We start from the raw sequence: 20,309 nt of genomic DNA, 5'->3' as shown, positions 1-20,309 counted from the left end.
TATCGTAATTTTTTAAAAGTTTGGACGTTGTTTATAGTGCAAAGACTGAATACAGATTCCTTGTACTGGATGTTACAAGAACCTTTATTTCATGGTTCCCGCTTGGATATTTCAAGTAAAGGACCTTTCCCAGCAATTGAAGTAATTTTACTCCGTTCTGGTGTAATAACCCTTGGACATCTAGTACAGCTAGCAGGAACAGACTTTAAGAATGTTGATTTGGTAACTGAACATCTGAACATCAACACAACAGGTGTGGTGGCTAAACTCCTTGAAAAGTGGAGATCTGCTCTTACAGCAGAAGAATGTAAACTGCTGGAGGACTACTCTGAGGGACTGATTACTCCGGACTGCAGAGATCCGTTTCCTAATCTGCTGCTATCACCTAATTTAGAAGAGTGCAAAGGTGTTTTTTTGTATTCTGAAAATGTGTCATTAATGGGTTCAGAGCCAGCCTCTGGAAAAGCCTTGTATAAAAGTTGTGTCAAATCTCCGAATAGAAGGTTTTTAGATAATAAAGTAGATACACCCTGGCATACCATCCTACAGATGGGAGAGGGTACAAAACCAGAATAGAGAGCTCTGTACAAGTCAGAGTTTCCGCTAGAAAAAAATGGTGCCGGTCAAAGTGACCGGCAGAGGTTTCGTTTTCCGGACATTTTGATGATATGCCGGTCAAATATTGCCTCTTAATTAGTCAAGTTGAGGAAAACTGGAGGCAGGCTATGTAACTTAAAAAATGACATAATCAGGCCGCATAGAACGCAACATGTTTATTAGCCTAACTTTCAAATAGACGGAAAAAAAACATGAACGTCCGATTGGCGTCAATCAACGCCAATTGTTTTTACTATGGTTTCACATTCATAGTTTAACAAACCAATCCCCCTTCCCCACATAAAATATCTGAATATCTCGCGGTGTAAATAGCCGCATTTCCATTACAGATTTGCGCAAATGTTTTGCGCTATTATCTAAATATCGATAAAAAACTATTGCGAAATGACGGCGTTTCCATTAACCGATGTTATGCGACTAAACGTCCTTTTTTCTCTCACGATAAGTCATTTCAAAAATCACGGCAACGGACGTTGGTTTATATAATATCACAGCCACCGCATTAGACATTATTATTATGATTAATGGAAGGAGACGTGGCGTGTTATCCAAGCATTAATGGCAGGGAAAGACCCTTGTACTGCGAACGACACATAAGGAGTTTCTGGGTGTTTCGCCCTCATTTCTGCTCCGAGGTTTTGATTGTGGCATTTATTTGAGATTTAGAATCCAGTATTATAGGCTAATTATTGTTTCTTTTATGAATTTAATAAAGAACTCTGTCTCGTATTCTGTCCAAACGATCCATGTAGGCTACTTTTGTGTCCATTCGTCCATTCGTTTTTCCTTTTTTAACCCGTAATTGAAAAACGAAAAATGAACGGTTGTTGTCTTTTTAAAACGCAAAGTTGAACACCAAAATTTTAATTTGAACTGGCTACACCAACTGCTGCGCAAAAAAGTAAATACCGACGCATTTTCTGATTTTTGTTTATGACTTTTTGCCCCTTTATTAAACATTTAAAATATTCACAAATTAATATGGAAAACATGTCGATTTTACTGGTTTTCTAAGGCCAAATTAGAACCTGGAATTGATGTTTTTCCCGCAGTGCTGAATGAGAAGAGCCATTAATATTATTAATAAACTATTGTTTTCTAAGTGTCGGCTAAAATCACATCTACATCTCCGCTGTTAAGCAGATGCGCTTTTAGAGAGAAATGCATTTTTTCGGATTACATAATCAGAAGGTATTAGCTTTTGATTCGAATTTGTTCGTTTTAAAGTGGACATTTCAAGCTTTAGCCTACATAGGCTATATTTTGTTTCAATTCTCACGCTCCAGTTTATGGAGATCATGAAAGTGCGTCTGATTGTTTTATTTTATTTTACAAAAGCACAACTACAAACCACAACTTCTTGTTATTGTGAGTTTACACAAATAAAAGTAGTTGAGAATAATGTATTATTATTTTCTGTATGACCAGAAATGATAGAGTATTTTAAGTTGTTTCCACTGTTAATAGGAAAATGCAAGGTCACGCCCGCGCCTCCGTGCCATGCAGTGCGCGCTCCACGCTCAGCTTTGTTCCTTTTTTGCATAAAAGCGTCTTCTAAATATAGCTTATTAAATGTTATAATATAATAAAATAATATAAAATTATTATTATTTGCGTAGCTATACATGGACCTCAAACACACCGCGTCTTCTAAGTCACTGCAAATGCGCAAAAACTGTTTCCATTGCAGTTTTGCGAAATATTCCTTTTTCGAATTGCCTGAAAAACCACCTCATGCGAGCATAAAAACGTTCTTGCGATAAACGGGAGTTTTTGCGAAATTAACGTGTTTCCATTGTGCGTATTTTTAATTCGCAATTTCAATTTGCGCAATTTGAAGGGTAGCCTAATGGAAACGCGGCTAGTGTCTCTCCACAACTTGCAATGCGCATAAGCCGCGTAACCTTGTTCTCCGCAAGGCAACTTAGCTGCTTCGTTTTGATCCGATTCTGCTTTTTCTCCGGTGGTGGTGGAGCTGTCTGGACATCTGAGGCTTCAGGCGTTCCTGATTCACCATCGTCCGTCGCGTCTGGCCTCTGAAAAAAGCTTTTACGGCTAGTCTGCCTGGGCCTGGCCATATTTGAAACCTCTCACTCATTCGTTCGTTGTTTAGGTCTATATTACAGCCGTTTTAGGCGTGCGCTTTATTTGAAATGCAGCATGCGATGTTGTTTAATAACTTTCAAACGGTAGAGCCTGTTCCTTTATAACATAGCCAAAGGTCGGTGTATTTTTGTTTTATACATTTTAGGCTTATTCTCAATTCAGATTGTGTTAGGGGGGCGGGATTATTAGGTAATTTTAATCTGACAATTTGACCGGAGAGATTTAATTTTGTCGGACATTTCATTTTTTTTCCGGCCAATGTCCGGTAATTACCGGACAACGGAAACCCTGGTACAAGTCACCATTAACTATTAAGAAAATAGGCGATTTACAGTGGAGAATATTACATGGGGCAGTCGCAGTTAATGCTTTTATTTCAGTGTTAAACCCTGGTGTTGGTCATGGTTGTCCATTTTGTTTGATGAGAGAGACTGTGTTCCATGCATTTATGCAATGTTTTAGACTGAAGTCATTGTTTATTGTTTTACAGAAATTATTTGTTTGTTTTGGTGAAACTTTTTCTGTTGGAGTTTTTATTTGTGGTTTTAAGTATGTTAGGAAACACCGTTTTCGGTGTCAACTTTTGAACTTTGTAATAGGCCAAGCTAAAATGGCTATTTATAATACTAGGAAACATAAAATTGAACGAGACACAAGTTACAATTTAGAAGCAGTGTTTTTCAATTCAGTGAAATCTAGAATTTTAATTGATTTTCGATATTTTAAAGCCATGAATGATCTTGTTTCGTTTGATCAGATTTGGTGCAATAAGGGGGCTTTGTGTGAGATTATTGATGATAACCTGCATTTTGCATCCCTCTTAAGATAATTGTGTCTTGTCTGTTCTGATTTTATTTAACAGTGTGTTGATTGACTGGACAATGTTTTAAATTTTGTAATAAATGGATTTTGAAATTCAAATTCTCTCTCTCTCTCTCTCTCTCTCTCTCTCTCTCTCTCACACACACACACACACACACACACACACACACACACACACACACACACACACACACACACAGCATTACATCTGAGAGGAGAGAGGGAGAAGAAAGTTGGTAAATGTCCGTACAAGATCATTCTTTATGTGTGTGTGACGTGTATTGTCTATGATGATACTGTAATCATTGTTTTAACGATGTGTGAGCAGGGACGTCGTTAGGCCTATTTTAGGGGGGCTGAAGCTACCCCAAAATGTTCCTAAGCCCCCCTAAATGATAAGAACAACAATAAAAATTTGGTTTATCAATAACCGTATCCTCGTTCATATTTAGACGCAACAAATGCGAAAAGTCGGAAGTTGGACAGAAGTACAAAGAGTCGTTGTGCTATCAAGATGATGCACCGCAGCGTCTCGTTGCATTGGTGTGAACTGTGGCAGCTTTCAGAGCGTTGCAGACCGGAGCGCTGCCAGTAACTGGAGGATTCATCTCGTCTCGTCGTTACTCTAGTTTGGTCTGAAGTTGAACTCGCTATGCACCCTCCCGCCCACACACACACCGATACACACGCTAATGGTGAAAGGAAGATTGGTAAGTGTCGAGATACGGAGTGAAATTGTAAGTTGTTTTTAATTACCTGCTTACCTTTAGCTACGTTTTCTTGAGGTAAAGGAAAAGGGATATTTTGGTTTGCTATGGAATATTGTAGTCTAGCTAGAGTGAACAAGCAAAATACAAGAAATGGTAAACTTAGCAAGCTAAAACTCTTTATTCGTTGCCAATAATATAACCTATCTCTATAATAGGCATATTCTAAAACAATATCAATCCCCACAGAATATTGTTGTCACTGAAAACTAAGTGTCATAGGGTCCCTGTTAACGCTATTACCGTTGTATCCTTTAATTCATTGAGCAGATGAGATGGATATTCGAAGATATTTTAGCAGAGAGAAAGAGAAGCAGCCGCAGGAGATTGGCAGGCCGGTTGATTCTGAGGGAGCCGGTGTGATTGAGGTCAGTAATGGTCTATAGGTCTAAGGATTGTTTTGTTTTCTTCTAACAATAAGCACTTGTTGGCAGGTCTAGGCACTACGCATAGCCTAAACTAAATTATTTCATTATATTTATTATATAGAATACCAATTTAACTTTCTGCATTCATTGGCTGTGATAAATTAAATACGTAGATGTTACCTAAATGTAGGCTAAAGATGAGCAAATGCCCACAGATACGCATGTGAAACTAAAATGAAAGCAATCCTACATACAGTACATACTGTATATACAGTAATCATTACTCCAAATCTTTTATTCCTTCCGCCATCAGGTTATTGTATTTAGACAGTAGCCCCTTTAAATAGGATCCGTATCAATAGCTTACATGATAAAGTATGCAGTGATGCATTTTTTTCCTATTTTTTTCTTTTTCTTGTACTGCTATTTGTCATATTTGTTTAACTTAGATGTGAGTGCAAAGATTTTGCGAACACAAGTTAAAAATACCCGAGTCACTGTGCGAGTCACTGCGGCTGACATGCATTTGTCACTCGTGCGTTCACTGTGTGATGTGTCAGTTATAGGTAACGTGTGTCCCCAGATGAGCAAGAGTGCCGTTTCCGTCCACAACTGCAAATGTGATATTTATTTTACACAACAGTTACATTGTAGGAGCCATACTTACCACCTTATTTAATTTGTATAAATTTGTTCATTTAAATATCAGTTTGTTGTGTACTGTTAATTGTGTTTATTTCTCTGAGTGTGTGCCCTCTATAGGTGAGAGGTGAAAAGTTGTATAAAGGATAGGCCACCCCTGACAGGAGCGGTGGTGCAAGAGCACACAGTCTTTTGACTGTACACATGGAGCTAGGGTGGCATGGTGCAACAAACCTGCAAGCGGCCTAAAAGTTGTTTGTTTTGTTTTATGTTACAATGCATCTTTATTTTTGATTTAATAAACTTCAGTTATTTGTTTGGAACATCAACACGCCTTTCTGGATCTATTTATGGTACGCGTCAGAATCATAGCATCAGCATCTCCCACAGTGGACAAGGAACAAGGATTAAAAATAGGAGACTTGTTTTTACCACTAAATACATTAACAATAAGTTAATAAGTTAACATTGTGAGTTGCTTTTTAGACACAATATTGTCAATATTGGTTGTTTTCCATTATTTCGCTGACGAGAATTTCAAAATGAAACCGTAGCAGAGTCTCAGTGCATAACAGACAGCGAAGATTTTTTTTAACGAAATCCACGTTTTGAACGAATAATTTTAACGATTCAATGAACAAACACTTGCCTTTCCTGAATGAATCGGTTGAATGATTGACTCCCTCAACTCACTTATTAAGACAGTGACTTGCCGCCACCTACTGGCGGGTTTAGTTTCATATTAAAAATAGCTACCCTTTAACTAGAACGTTAAAATTAGAAATAATTTTATATTTAAATATTTAATAATAATAATAATAAAAACAGTCTCATAGTTTATTTATGCAATATTGCGATTGGTCAATATTGCGCTCCCCTAATGTACGGTATTAATTTCTTCAGGTCTTAAAAAGCCTTAAATTTGACTTTAAAAAGTGTGAAGCAACCCTGATTCTCTCTCTCTCTCTCTCTCTCTCTCTCTCTCTCTCTCTCTCTCTCTCTCTCTCTCTCACACTCACACACACACACACACACACACACACACACACACACACAGGTTTGTTTGTGTATATCAGTGACTTCCATTGTCTTTATATCAGGTTAATGATTCACACACACATACACACACACTCTCTCTCTCTCTCTCTCTCTCACACACACACACACACACACACACACACAGGTTTGTTTGTGTATATCAGTGACTTCCATTGTCTTTATATCAGGTTAATGATACACACACACACACACACACATTACACACACAATCACTCACTCTCTCTGTCTCTCTCTCTCTCTCTCTCTCTCTCTCTCTCACACACACACACACACACACACATTCATCTGTTGTCTCTCAGGCTGTGGCACACACACACATACACACACACACACACACGCAAACATTACACACACACACACACACACACACACACACACACACACACACACACACACACACACACACACACACACACACACACACACACACAGGATAAAAATAATCCTTTATCATAAAGGTCCTTGATGATACTGAGACCCCTAGAATTAACGAGATAGGAAAAGAGGACCACTTCTCTATACTGCCTTATAAACATAAATTAAAGAATTAAAAACATTCTAAAGATATCTGTGTGTTTTTAGTGATGAATACGACTAGATATCTGGGCTGGGTTTCCTGATAACGTTGTCTCTTAGTGCGCTACGAAGACTCTTAAGGTATAACTTAACTAAAGGTATACCATTACTAGGCGTGTTCCCCAAACTATACCTTAGAAAGCTGCCTAAGATATACCTTGTGCGACGTTACCAGGTGCTTTCCTTGGCGATGGTTGATATCGATGGCTCGAGAATCAATTAATCCCTCGTGCAGGGGCTGCTTTACTGCATTATGCGAGAAAGCACTTATACATTTTTGGGGGGGAGAACCAAGAGGGCGCACGGTTGGTTGGGCTCTGTGCTCCTCTTGCTTTTGCCTTTTAAAACTGGCAAGTTTATGCACTCTGATAGACTTTCTACTGACACCAAGATTAATAAGCAGCAAATACGTGAATATGCCAATAAACCCGAAGCCATAAGTAATAAGGATAAACAACATCAACAAATGAAATGTCGGCGTGGAGCAAACAAACAGTGTCAGCGTTCAGAACTTCCGTTCACCTGTTTGGTGTGGCTTCTCCTGCTGCTAATACTTGGATCACTTGTCCTGAGGATTCCACAAAATGAGCCTGACAGTCTGCTGTGCCACACGCCATACCTGAACAACGTTGGATATGACCGTTTCACCATCTACTATTCCCTCCTGAAGTTTGGAAACGCACGCGTAATAGGCTTGCGCACCAAAGTGGAGCTGGGCGGGAGCCTCAACGGCGAAGCTAGTGCGTCATCTGCGGCCGCCGGAGGACCCGGAGGTGGTTGGCGGATTTCCAGCGGGAGACAGCTGTGGGTGCTCTGTGCGGACGACTGTTCGGGTGCCGGCACTGGAGGACCCGGAGGCAGTGGCGGCTCTGTGTGCCCACGTCGACCAGGCTGCGGCGGGGGTTGCGCCCGCGGATGGCCCGGCGGACTGCTGGAGCGACCTGGCCCAGAGTTGCGCCCTTCTTTTCGCGGATTCTTCTTCTGTCGACGAGGCGGAGGAGGCCATACTGGACACGGATATAAAATCACTATGTGTGCAAGGATCCAGAGGCGCTCCTAACCGTAAGACTGACTATACTAAGAGTAACGTCAATAAAACTCATAGGGCCCTATCTTGCACCCAGCGCAATTGACTTTGTACAGCGACGCATGTATCATTCCTATTTTGCACCCGCGCACAGCGGACTTTTCCCTTCACAGACGCACGTCGGTTAACTAAGAAATACACTTGTGCTCCCGGGGGCTGTTCAGCGCAAAGAGGAGGCGTGTTCCGGCGCAAACGTTCCATGCTATTTTGCACGTTTAGAAAACAATTCCGCCACTAACCGAAAAAATCTAGTTTTAAGTCAGTGGCGCGTTGCGCATGTTATTCATATGCTATTTTAAGGGCGCATGCTTGGCCATAATCAATGTAGCGTGTGCACAACGCGCATACACTTTGATTCTCTCATCTACACAGAAGCAGCAGTTTTCATTTTTGCAAATCATACATTATTACGATAGATAGATAGATAGATAGATAGATAGATAGATAGATAGTTTATTATAAAAGCATACATCTAGCTTACACATTTACCCAAATTATCATACGCCTGTTTAACCGAAGTTAATTTGGGTGTGTTTCTCCATCCCCAATGTCACTTCTCTGTGTTTTACGGCCCTGACGAGAACGTCGGTCTCCTCGGCTGTGAACCGCTGCTGGCGCGAATAGGAATCCGCTATAGAATAAGCACGTCTGCTCTTAAAGGGAATGTGAGATGACGCTCTGATTGGTTTATTTCACGTTACGCCCAAACCACACCTATGAATAATGAAGCTACTTCAGACCAACCCATTTTAGATTTGCGTCGGGTGCAAGAGTCATTTATCCCACCGGTATAATAGCAACAGCGCCCAAGACCCGCCCACAAAGTTACTTGCGTTTCGCGCTTGATACTTGCGTTTCAGATCGTTAAAATAGGGCCCATAAAGTCAAGTATAAATGAAACAAACAGGGACACTACTGATAATATAAAAACTTTGCAGTCACAAGCAATAATAAAGCAGAGACAATATTTATTTTTCCAGACAGTAAATCATGCGAAAATAATCTGGGATCCTACAGTAAAGCCTAAGGGTATTTTGGGAGGGCATTTAAATATTAGAAGCCTGTATCCAAAATGTGATGAAATTAGAATTTTGCTAATTGGTTCCAATCTTGATTATTTGTGCATAGGTGAAACATTGATGCATGATAAAATCCCCACCTCAATGATAGATGTGCCTGGATATAAGTGCTATTCGGTTGTTAAGTCGTGACGTAACCACTCTCCGATAATACTCTTTCCGGGTCCAAAGTCCAGGTCCTCTCTACCTACCTACCGCTTTCGCTAGTGTTTTGGTTATTATTGAGTGTTTTTACAATGCCTTAGTGCTGTGTCCCGTGTCCCGAGGTAACTCACTTCAACCTCGTAAATCTTCTTTTTCATTGATGCCTGGACTCTACCCTTAAAGGTCCTGTTGCATGCGATTCCATGTTTCAAACTTTAGTTAGTGTGTAATGTTGCTGTTAGAGCATAAATAATATCTGTAAAATTATAAAGCTCAAAGTTCAATGCCAAGCGAGATATTTTATTTAACAGAAGTTGACTACAAAAAACGTCTCGATTGGACTACACCCCTCTACATCCTGCATTAGTGACATCACCAGAACCGTTTCTTGACTAACCTCCGCCCACAGGAATGCTCCCTCAACTCTACTGGCTACTTGCGCACTTCTTATAACTTAGCCTACTGTGTTTACTCAGCTCTTACGGTGATTTTCTGAAGTAAAACTGACGCTTCATCTTTTGTGTGGTGTACAATAAACTTTATTAAACTCATCAGTACATGTTTGATCATCATTCAGACAGCAGACTTGTAGGCTATTAATAAATAATGGATACATAGCCTACAAGCAGATGACAAATAAGTTATAATAACCGTAATTAAACTACTAAACCATACCTGTTTCATCTCTATACAGCACTCTGACTCTGTAGGCATTATTGTCCGACTCGAAATGAACGCCGTTACAGAGAGTTTCTGATATTATCATCATTCCGTGAGATGAATTTTTCCTGACAGACTGAGCACGAGCTCATGAAGCTCCGCCCCCTGTGTCGTCCAGCAGCACCTCATTTGCATTTAAAGGGGACACACTGAAACGGCTCGTTTTTCTGAGCCCCAAAAAATGTCAATTTAAACATGCTGTAAAAAATGATCTGTTGGGTATTTTGAGCTCAAACTTCACATACACACTCTGGGGACATCAGAGACTTATTTTACATCTTGTGAAAAGGGGCATAGAACGGGACCTTTAATTATGCCACCTGAGTGATGAGCTACACTAACCACTCTGTTGGTGTTAAAGGAATTTAAACCCTTTTTGACCGCCAAGGGTGCCTCACTAAGAAGGACATGATCGTAAATAAATTTACAGGTTCCACCATTGTTATTTCTGGACGAGAGGAGCGCTTGGACCCGGAAAAGGCTAAACGTCACGCGTGACGTCAGACTTAACAATCGGATAGAAAGGACAGGGTTACTGGTAGAGGAGGAGGAGTTCTGGTTTACATTAAAGACTCCCTTAAGACCAAGGAAGTCCAATTAGATGATTCTCTTTCAATTGAAAGTCTGTGTGTAAATGTGGCTCTATCCTCACGCATGATGTTTAACATCCTTGTAGTGTATAATCCACCATCTAGCTGCCTACAAACTTTTTATCAAAATTTGGAAAAAATTCTTAATCTTTTAAACCGAACAGTGAGGTTCTTATTTATGGAGATACTAATGTTAATTGGTTAAATATATCCAGTAGGAAACAACTCAAAGAACTAACATCAAAATATGACTTTCATCAATTTGTAAATGGACCCACTCGCTTGACAAAAACATCACAGACAGCAATAGATTTAGCTTTCTCAAATAAGCCGGAAAGAGTCTTAAAAACATACAATCTGGTGTGTGGCTTATCAGATCATAACATGATATTAATTTCCAGAAAAATAAAAAATAAAAACGTCTAAATGAATATAAATATGACCGAAAGGCAACCAAGTTAATAAATCCCCCGCAAGGATCTTATTAAATTTGAGAATGAGTTAGCAAACACTAATTGGGATGAAGTCTCACAACATAGTCAAGTGAACGAGTGTTGTGATATATTTACTTCTACAATGAGTAACATTTTAAATAAGTCCTTAAAACAATGTAAAAGGCCATAAAGAAAAGTACAGCTTCCATGGGTAAGTGATGCAGTACGACAGTTAATAAAAAAAAGAGATTTTGCTTTAAAAACCTATCTTAAAACCAGATATGACACAGATCTGATGTTATTTAAAGGTTTACGAAATCAAGAAGTGACAGATTTGCGCAACTTAAAAAGCAAACTATTATATGAAAATTCTAACTGAAGCTAAAGGAAATTGTAAAGCAACGTGGAAACAAATTAACAGTCTAATTAAACCTAATGCAAATTTATATGAACTAAAATGTGAAGAAAAAAACATATCAGACCCTGTCCAAGTTGCTAATGCTTTTAATCAATTTTTTATTAAATCAGTACAAGATCTTGCTTCTAATTTTTTAGATGACGAGCCCAATAGGGGCAACTTAAACATATTGTCATCAGCAAATGAGAATTCCTTTAAAATTAGACAAGTGGATCAGGCAGTGGTACTGAAAGCTATTTCAGACCTGAATACTAATTTATCCAAAGACAACTACAACATAGATGCAACTTTCCTCAAAAAATATCCTCAAATTATCTTTCAACCTTTGACCCACATTATAAATGTCAATATTAAAACTGGAATATTTCCAGATGCGTGGAAAAAGGCACTGGTTAAACCCATCTTTAAGTCTGGGAATACCACAGACGTTAGTAACTATCGACCAATAAGTCTAGTTACGGTAATGTCAAAAATACTAGAAAAAATTGTTTCAGAACAGCTAACACAATATTTAGAAACACATCAGTATATACACCCTCAACAGTATGGTTTCAGCAGGGTTCTCAAGTCTCACGCATTGGCCGTGAGACACACGCAATTCAACCAGTTCACACGCTCACACGCCACACCGTGTATTTCTCACGCTGAAAAGGCAATGCAAACCAAGTTGTCCTGCAAGCTTTATATATAACGTTGTATACGAGGCGCAGGCACACAAAGTGAAGTTTCCTGCCGCCAGCACGTATCTCGGCCAGATTGCGTTCGTTACTAGGCAACATAGATGCGCGAACACACGGAAGTTGACGGAACATTCTCGGCCACTGTACGTTCGTTACTAGGTAACCAACAACATCGCGCGAACACACGTCGTGATGGAGAAGGTAATGTCGCGTTCCAGGCAACCTGTAACTCGTGTTTTTCCAACTCGTAACTGGGAGTACATCGTTCCAGGCAACCTGTAACCCGTGTTTTTCCAACCTTATACCCGAAAAAAAGTGCACTGGAACGGCAGTCAAACCCGTGACTTCCCACCCGTGAACTCGTACTAGATCGATGTACTCCCAGTTACGAGTTGGAAAAACACGGGTTACAGGTTGCCTGGAACGCGGCATTAGTTGGAACTTGGAAGAAAGCTTGTCTAACATTTTTAGGCTAGAACATTTAATATATAGCCCATCGTATACATTATTATTGATGCAGTCAAAAACTCTACAACTACTTTGCAACCAGGCCAGAAGCTTTGGCTCAGTTTGGCTAGCTTACGTTATCTGAAACTAAGGGAAATGTTAGTGGGTATGGGAAGGAATGAAGATGAATTTCTTCATTTTATTTTAAATTATATATTATACTGTATTAATAGTCTTTCTAGTTACATTAACTAGATGTAATGTAGGGAGCCCCCCACCCCTGTTATCAAGGCATCAAAATGTGCAACAAACACAACACAAAACACATTTCATAAGCTGGAGTGTGTACTCTTGTGTACACACACACACACACACACACACACACACACACACACACACCTTACTCTAATATGTCATTTGTTCACAAGGTCCCACCACACAATAAATCATTATACCATTTCGACTAGACACATTCAAAATACAAAAAATATTTTGTATATTTGTTATATTTTTGTAATTTTTTGTATATTTGTAATTTGGAAATATAACATTAGAGAGTATATTTGATGTGATGAATTGCTCTGTCATTTATCAGATTTACCAATTGTTATAATTTAAATTTGTGCTGGTTAATTATGAACAATGGGTAAAATTGGGGGGCGGGGACAGGCGGGGGCGGGGCTCCATTAGGGCTCCTCCCCTAACCGCATGTGATCTCACTCCAAGCCTTTGATCAAACTTGAGAACCCTGGTTTCAGACAGAACCATTCTACTGAATCAGACATCTGCGCATTATTGGAAAATATTGTGCAGCCGCTTGATAGAGGAAACATCGTGGGTGCAGTATTCCTGGACTTAAAGAGGGCATTCGATACAGTAAACCATAGCCATCTTATCCCAAAACTGTCATCGTATAATACTCTCACACCAGGCATTATCATGGTTCGAGTCATACTTACAGGGCAGAGAAAAATGTGTAGTCATTGATCATATAAAATCTGCCCCATTTAAAATTAAGACCGGAATCACTCAGGGAACCATACTGGGGCCTGTCCTCTTCAGCCTGTATGTTAACGGGCTGCCTGAAGTGTGTCCTGAAGTTGGCCTTCAGATGTATGCCGATGACACTGTGGTTTATGTGTCTGGCAAAAGCTTAAACTTACATTTTAAGTAAACATAAAATCTTAAATTTTGTTAATTTTGTTAATCTTAGACACATAAAGTTGTTTTTTAAATGTTTGACTGGACTTGCACCTGAGCCACTTTGTAAATTTGTGAACAGGCTGGAAACCTCCAGATCAACAAGAGCGGTCTCTACATGTGGAGACTGTAAAGTTCCATTTTGTAAAACATCTTTTGCCCAAAATGTTTTTTCTGTGAAAGGAGCCAATCTGTGGAACCGGCTTCCTACAAATATAAAGACTTTAACTAAACTGTCCACCTTTAAAAAACTAACAAAAGCCTGGTTCATACAGCAGCAGCAGTGTGATCATGCCATATGAGATGTGTAGCTGGGTGTATGTGAGGTGTGCATCTGTGTGAGTTCGAGTGAATGTGTTTATTTATTATACGTATCTTTATTGGTGCTAACTGGTTTCTGGACATTTCATTGTATTCGCTGTACATTTTTTTTTTTTTTCATTATCTTGACTGTTAAAAGCTCTTCTAGGGACAGGTGTTGCGAATTAGCCATGGCTATAAACACTGTGATACATGCATCGGATTGTTCTTTATGTAATAATCTATGTTTATTTTGTATCTGTCCCTATTCAAATAAACAACAAATAAAATAAATAAAATAAAGCGGTGTTCTTTATAAAAGAAACACTTCAGAAATAGTTGAAATTGCATTTATTAGGACTCATGGGATATTATAAAAAGTAATCCAAACTATAATAGCCTATAATAGCCTAGCCTACATATTTAAAAATGGTATCATACAACCCCAAATCAGAAAAAGTTGGGACACTGTACAAATTGTGAGTAAAAAAGGAATGGAATAATTTAGAAATCTCATAAACTTATATTTTATTCACAATAGAATATAGATAACATATCAAATGTTGAAAGTGAGACATTTTGAAATGGCATGCCAAATATTGGCTCATTTTGGATTTCATGAGAGCTACACATTCCAAAAAAGTTGGGACAGGTAGCAATAAGAGGCCGGAAAAGTTAAATGTACATATAAGGAACAGCTGGAGGACCAATTTGCAACTTATTAGGTCAATTGGCAACATGATTGGGTATAAAAAGAGCCTCTCAGAGTGGCAGTGTCTCTCAGAAGTCAAGATGGGCAGAGGATCACCAATTCCCCCAATGCTGCGGCGAAAAATAGTGGAGCAATATCAGAAAGGAGTTTCTCAGAGAAAAATTGCAAAGAGTTTGAAGTTATCATCATCTGCAGTGCACAATATCATCCAAAGATTCAGAGAATCTGGAACAATCTCTGTGCGTAAGGGTCAAGGCTGGAAAACCATACTGGATGCCCGCGATCTTCGGGCCCTTAGAGGCACTGCATCACATACAGGAATGCCACTGTAATGGAAATCACAACATGGGCTCAGGAATACTTCCAGAAAACATTGTCGGTGAACACAATCCACCGTGCCATTCGCCGTTGCCGGCTAAAACTCCATGGGTCAAAAAAGAAGCCATATCTAAACAGGATCCAGAAGCGCAGGCATTTTCTCTGGGCCAAGGCTCATTTAAAATGGACTGTGGCAAAGTGGAAAACTGTTCTGTGGTCAGACGAATCAAAATTTGAAGTTCTTTTTGGAAAACTGGAACGCCATGTCATCCAGACTAAAGAGGACAAGGACAACCTAAGTTGTTATCAGTGCTCAGTTCAGAAGCCTGCATCTCTGATGGTATGGGGTTGCATGAGTGCGTGTGGCATGGGCAGCTTACACATCTGGTAAGGCACCATCAATGCTGAAAGGTATATCCAAGTTCTAGAACAACATATGCTCCCATCCAGACGTCATCTCTTTCAGGGAAGACCTTGCATTTTCCAACATGACAATGCCAGACCACATACTGCATCAATTACAATATCATGGCTGCGTAGAAGAAGGATCCGGGTACTGAAATGGCCAGCCTGCTGTCCAGATCTTTCACCCATAGAAAACATTTGGTGCATCATAAAGAGGAAGATGCAACAAAGAAGACCTAAGACAGTTGAGCAACTAGAAGCCTGTATTAGACAAGAATGAGACAACATTCCTATTCCTAAACTTGAGCAACTTGTCTCCTCAGTCCCCAGACGTTTGCAGGCTGTTATAAAAAGAAGAGGGGATGCCACACAGTGGTAAACATGGCCTTGTCCCAACTTTTTTGAGATGTGTTGATGCCATGAAATTTAACCCTCTGAGGTCGAGAAACGCGCCGACGCGTTTTGCTGGATTTTTTTCACATAGCAGCAACATAAACTTAAATTACTCCGTCATTTATGGTTATACAGAAAAAAGAAATATAAAAAAAGAATCTGTGATATTTCTACTTTTGTATGTGTCCACTTACAATCAAATCAAAACATTGTGCTTTTGTAAAATAAAGAAAATAAACAGGGTGTGCGTTCTGCCTCTCCGTCGCGGTGAACTTTTTTTTCTTGAGCACGTCTATAAACTGAAACATAACTCAGCGAATCCTTCTCACACATTTATGAGCCATACACCTTTATACACATTTAAGTGTGCACTTTTAAATGATCGGATTCAAACTGAAAACAAATATTCTCTGTTTAAGTAATTTGTATAAAACCAACAGGATGTCCAGTATCTCAAACGCTTGCTAATTACTTTTTAATTCGACACGCCCACTCGCGCAAAAGAGATTCACATGCAAATCTCCACATGGAACGCGAACGCCCTCGTTACCTCAAACACAAAACACCAAAACACTTCACAAGTCTCTGCTTTTCGTCGAGTTTGGAAGACACGTCTGAGCTTACATTGGATTTACATCAGAAGAAGAAGAACGCGATTTGAAGACAAGAAAGATGTAAGGTAAGAAATTCTTACTTATTAGTTTATGGTATTGTTGCATAAACTTCACATTGCAGTTGAACTGTTGCTAGATATATGGTGAATATTATACTATTTAGACCCGTGTTTACTGTTAAATACTGTTTGTGGATATCTGCTCAAACATAGATATGTATAACCATAATGTTTAATATTTTGGAGCGCGATCGCGTTTGAATGTAGGCAATCATATTTTGGAGCGCGCTGTGGGTTTGAGTATCATATTTTGGAGCGCGCTGTGGGTTTGAATGTATCATATTTTGGAGCGCGATTGCGTTTGAAAGGAAAAATGCACCAAACATTAGGCTTTATGTTTTTACTATTATCTCATTTCATATCATCATAACGAATGGAAACATTTGAAGTAACATATGATAATCAATATATTTTTCTCTAGTGTAGTTGTTCTTGAAATCTTTTGGAAGATTTAATTTATTGTTATTATTATTTTATGCAGCACTGCGTAGCCTATGCCTACAAGGCACAACAAACCTGGTGTTCATTATATATTGTTGAAAACGTGTGTGTGTGTGTGTGTGTGTATTCTGTGAATTTTAAAAAGAAATTTTAACCAGAAAAATCTAAAATCTATTCCCAAAATCGTGCAGCCCTATAGTTTCTCTTGATATCAGTATGTTCACAGTTTTTTTCTTTTTTTCTTTCTTTCAGGGACCAGATGCAACTGAGTCCTGCTGACTTCAACATTCACATGAGTCTCTGTACATGAACATGGTAAAGTGAAAATCAAACACCTTGGAAATGAAAGGTATGTTTTTAGGAATGGCACAAAGGTCTCTGTCTTTGGATCATTGTTTTCAATGTGCTCTTTTGTCATTTGTATTTTTGGATTGTGTTGTGTTGTAAATAAATCCAAACAATCTAAAAGCCATTCTTTTTTAAATCTCCTCATTCTTTGTGCAAGGTTTCTCTGAATGACAGGGCCTGATGGCTCCTAATAGGGCAGTTAGGGGAGTGTCTTTGTCTTTCTCAGGTGTAAAAGCTTACATATTCATGAGATGATCACGCCCCTTCGCATATGGCTTTGTCACACAAAACACGTCTTAGAAATTTTAAATCAATATATTGTCTTATCTGAATGAGCAGTCAGGGTGATTTTCACATAGTTTTGGAGCAAATATTCTAGGCTATGTCATACAATTTTCAAAAGTCTTGTGAAGAAATAATCAGTATGGGTTTCATGGCCTTATTTCAGTGAGAATTTTTTTTTGTATTTTCACAAACCACGCATAAATGTCATTATCTCAAAACTACAAACTTTTACATACATGCTGCTGATATATTATTGTAGCAGAGTTTGTGCTGAATACAGTGTAATTAGACTTTAGCCATGAAAATGTCACTAGTAACAGAAAAAAACACAAATGTCAGAGCATGTCAGACCACCTCCAGGGCCCAGAAAACAGCTCAGACCTCAGAGGGTTAAAATCAACTTATTTTTCCCTTAAAATGATAAATTTTCTCAGTTTAAACATTTGATATGTCATCTATGTTGTATTTTGAATAAAATATTGAAACTTCCACATCATTGCATTCTGTTTTTATTCACAATTTGTACAGTGTCCCAACTTTTTCTGATTTGGGGTTGTATATTGCTGCCACAATAACCATTTAAATTTTTTTACATGCTTTCATCGCTTTCCCATTTTGTTCGCTGAGGTGGAGCTGTGATGAAATAGTGTTCTTGTAAATACTTCCCAGCATTTCAGTAATAAAAGTGTACATCTTACATACGGTACTCGGTAGTGATCAAAAAGGATTTAAACAGTGAATTTTGAATCTCGTCTTGTAAACTCAGAGATTTGGATTCAGACGGCAATTAAATTCCCACACGACCTGTTTGTCAAAAAACAATTTGGCCAGGGATTTTTATGCGGGTTGGGTGAGAAAAAAACACTGATATACCCCTGTAAATGTTTAAAATACCGTACGAGCCCATGATAAACAATTAGCATCCGAATAGGACTTAACTGACAGTCTGCTTTCACTGGCCTTTGAAAGCGCTCCGCAGACGGCGCAGTCTTTTAGAACAACTATTCGCTGTATCGCTGCCATAGTTTGAGCAAACTCCCCACCACAATCATTCCCTTTAAATAGACTATTAAGCCTTTAATGGTTTGGCAGCTGATGTACCTTTTGGATAATATAATAAAAAATCTAACAACAATCCGTATAATGACAATTTTATTCTTTGCATGAAAACACTTGAATTAGCCTAATTGAACACTGTCTGGGTATATTAAAACTTCAGAATTATATTAGTATAGACCTGCAACAGTGATAAGGTAAAGTTAAGAGTGGTCCAGACCAACCTTCCGAACGTATGACTTACAGAAGGTATACTTAACTAAGAACGTTTCGGGAAACGCGTATTAACGATAAGGTACAGCTTAAGGTGTAACTTAAGAACAACGTAGCGTTAAGAAGGTTTCGGGAAACCCAGTCCTGAATCCTTCCTGAGCCCACTTAAAGGGGAAATTATGTTGGGAAAGTGTCTCAGCTGCTAAATTGATAGGGAACAATTAGCTCTTTTGAAGATACAGTTTGTAACCAGAGTTTACCAAATTATTCAAAAATCTTGAGGATTGGTGGTAAAGATGAAATTGGGTTAATTATATATAAAAGAAGATCGTCAGCCAATCAGAATGAAGCATTCAACAGCCCTGTAGCATAACTAGAGCTAAACCTCTGTAAATTCTCAATAAAAACTTTTGTAAATGTAGTAATGTGAGTAATAAGTTAAGATTGAAATGCTGTGTTTGGAGTTGTTTAATCAACTCTTCATGCTCTACATCAGTGGTTCCCAATCCTGGTCCTGGGGACCCACAGCTCTGCACAGTTTGTATGTCTCCTTTATCTGACACACCCAGTTCAGTTCAGAGCTCTTTCCTAACGAGATGATGATCTGAATCAGGTGTGTTAAATGAGGGAGACATGCAAACTGTGCAGAGCTGTGGGTCCCCAGGACCAGGATTGGGAACCACTGCTCTACATACTTGAGTTTATCCAGTCTGTAGTTTGGATCCTCCAGTTTATCAGTGAGCAGCTTGACTCCTGAATCTCCTGGGTGATTGTAGCTCAGATCCAGCTCTCTCAGGTGTGAGAGGTTTAAACTCAGAGCTGAAGACACATAACCACAGCCTTCCTCTGTCACCATACAGCCAGACAATCTACAGAGACATACAGCAACAGTCCACATCACATTAGTTTGGCAATCAGACGTTACTATCACACACTGACCTTGGCTGCGTTTCCCAAAAGAATCTAAGAATAAATGATTTTTTTTTCAAAATTACATTGTTTTGAATTCAAAATATATAATTTACATTTAGACAAGTAACATTAACAATCATACAAATAACAGTGAATGTGTTCATATTTCAAAAGTTGCAATGAATTATAGTTGCTAATAAATTCTTCATTTCCCTTAAATATCTTCAAAAGATTTTTTTAAAAATCTGTTTATTTAACTTTTACAATAATACCAGGATACATATACAGGAGAATAGTGAAAAAGATATGAAGCTCATAACATATCTCAGCCAGTCATCAATAGATGGATGGATTTTGTTTCCATAGCAGAAGAATGCGCCGTCTAGCTAATAATGTTGAGAAGGCAAAAGCCTTTGCAGGATTTCCAAAAATAAGTGACATTTGGAGAAAGTCCAAAAAGTGCAACCAAAGGGCAAGGCTCAATCTGTCTCTTTGT

The 20,309-nt window shown here is 38.8% G+C and overlaps 1 protein-coding gene across 1 annotated transcript in view; it reads right to left on the bottom strand.

Annotated features, from left to right (window-relative positions):
* Nucleotides 1-20,309, bottom strand: part of LOC309496972 (protein NLRC3-like) — a 45,565-nt gene that overhangs the window by 5,303 nt on the left and 19,953 nt on the right. The window contains exon 7 of the mRNA XM_082167177.1: nucleotides 19,597-19,770. Within this exon, the coding sequence (XP_082023303.1) occupies nucleotides 19,597-19,770 (174 nt within the window). The remainder of the gene's footprint in view (nucleotides 1-19,596; nucleotides 19,771-20,309) is intronic.

The sequence above is a fragment of the Leuciscus leuciscus genome, assembly GCF_965113295.1.
Source record: "Leuciscus leuciscus genome assembly, chromosome: 4".
Classification (NCBI taxonomy): domain Eukaryota; kingdom Metazoa; phylum Chordata; class Actinopteri; order Cypriniformes; family Leuciscidae; genus Leuciscus; species Leuciscus leuciscus.
This window is presented reverse-complemented; position numbering and strand designations above follow the sequence as displayed.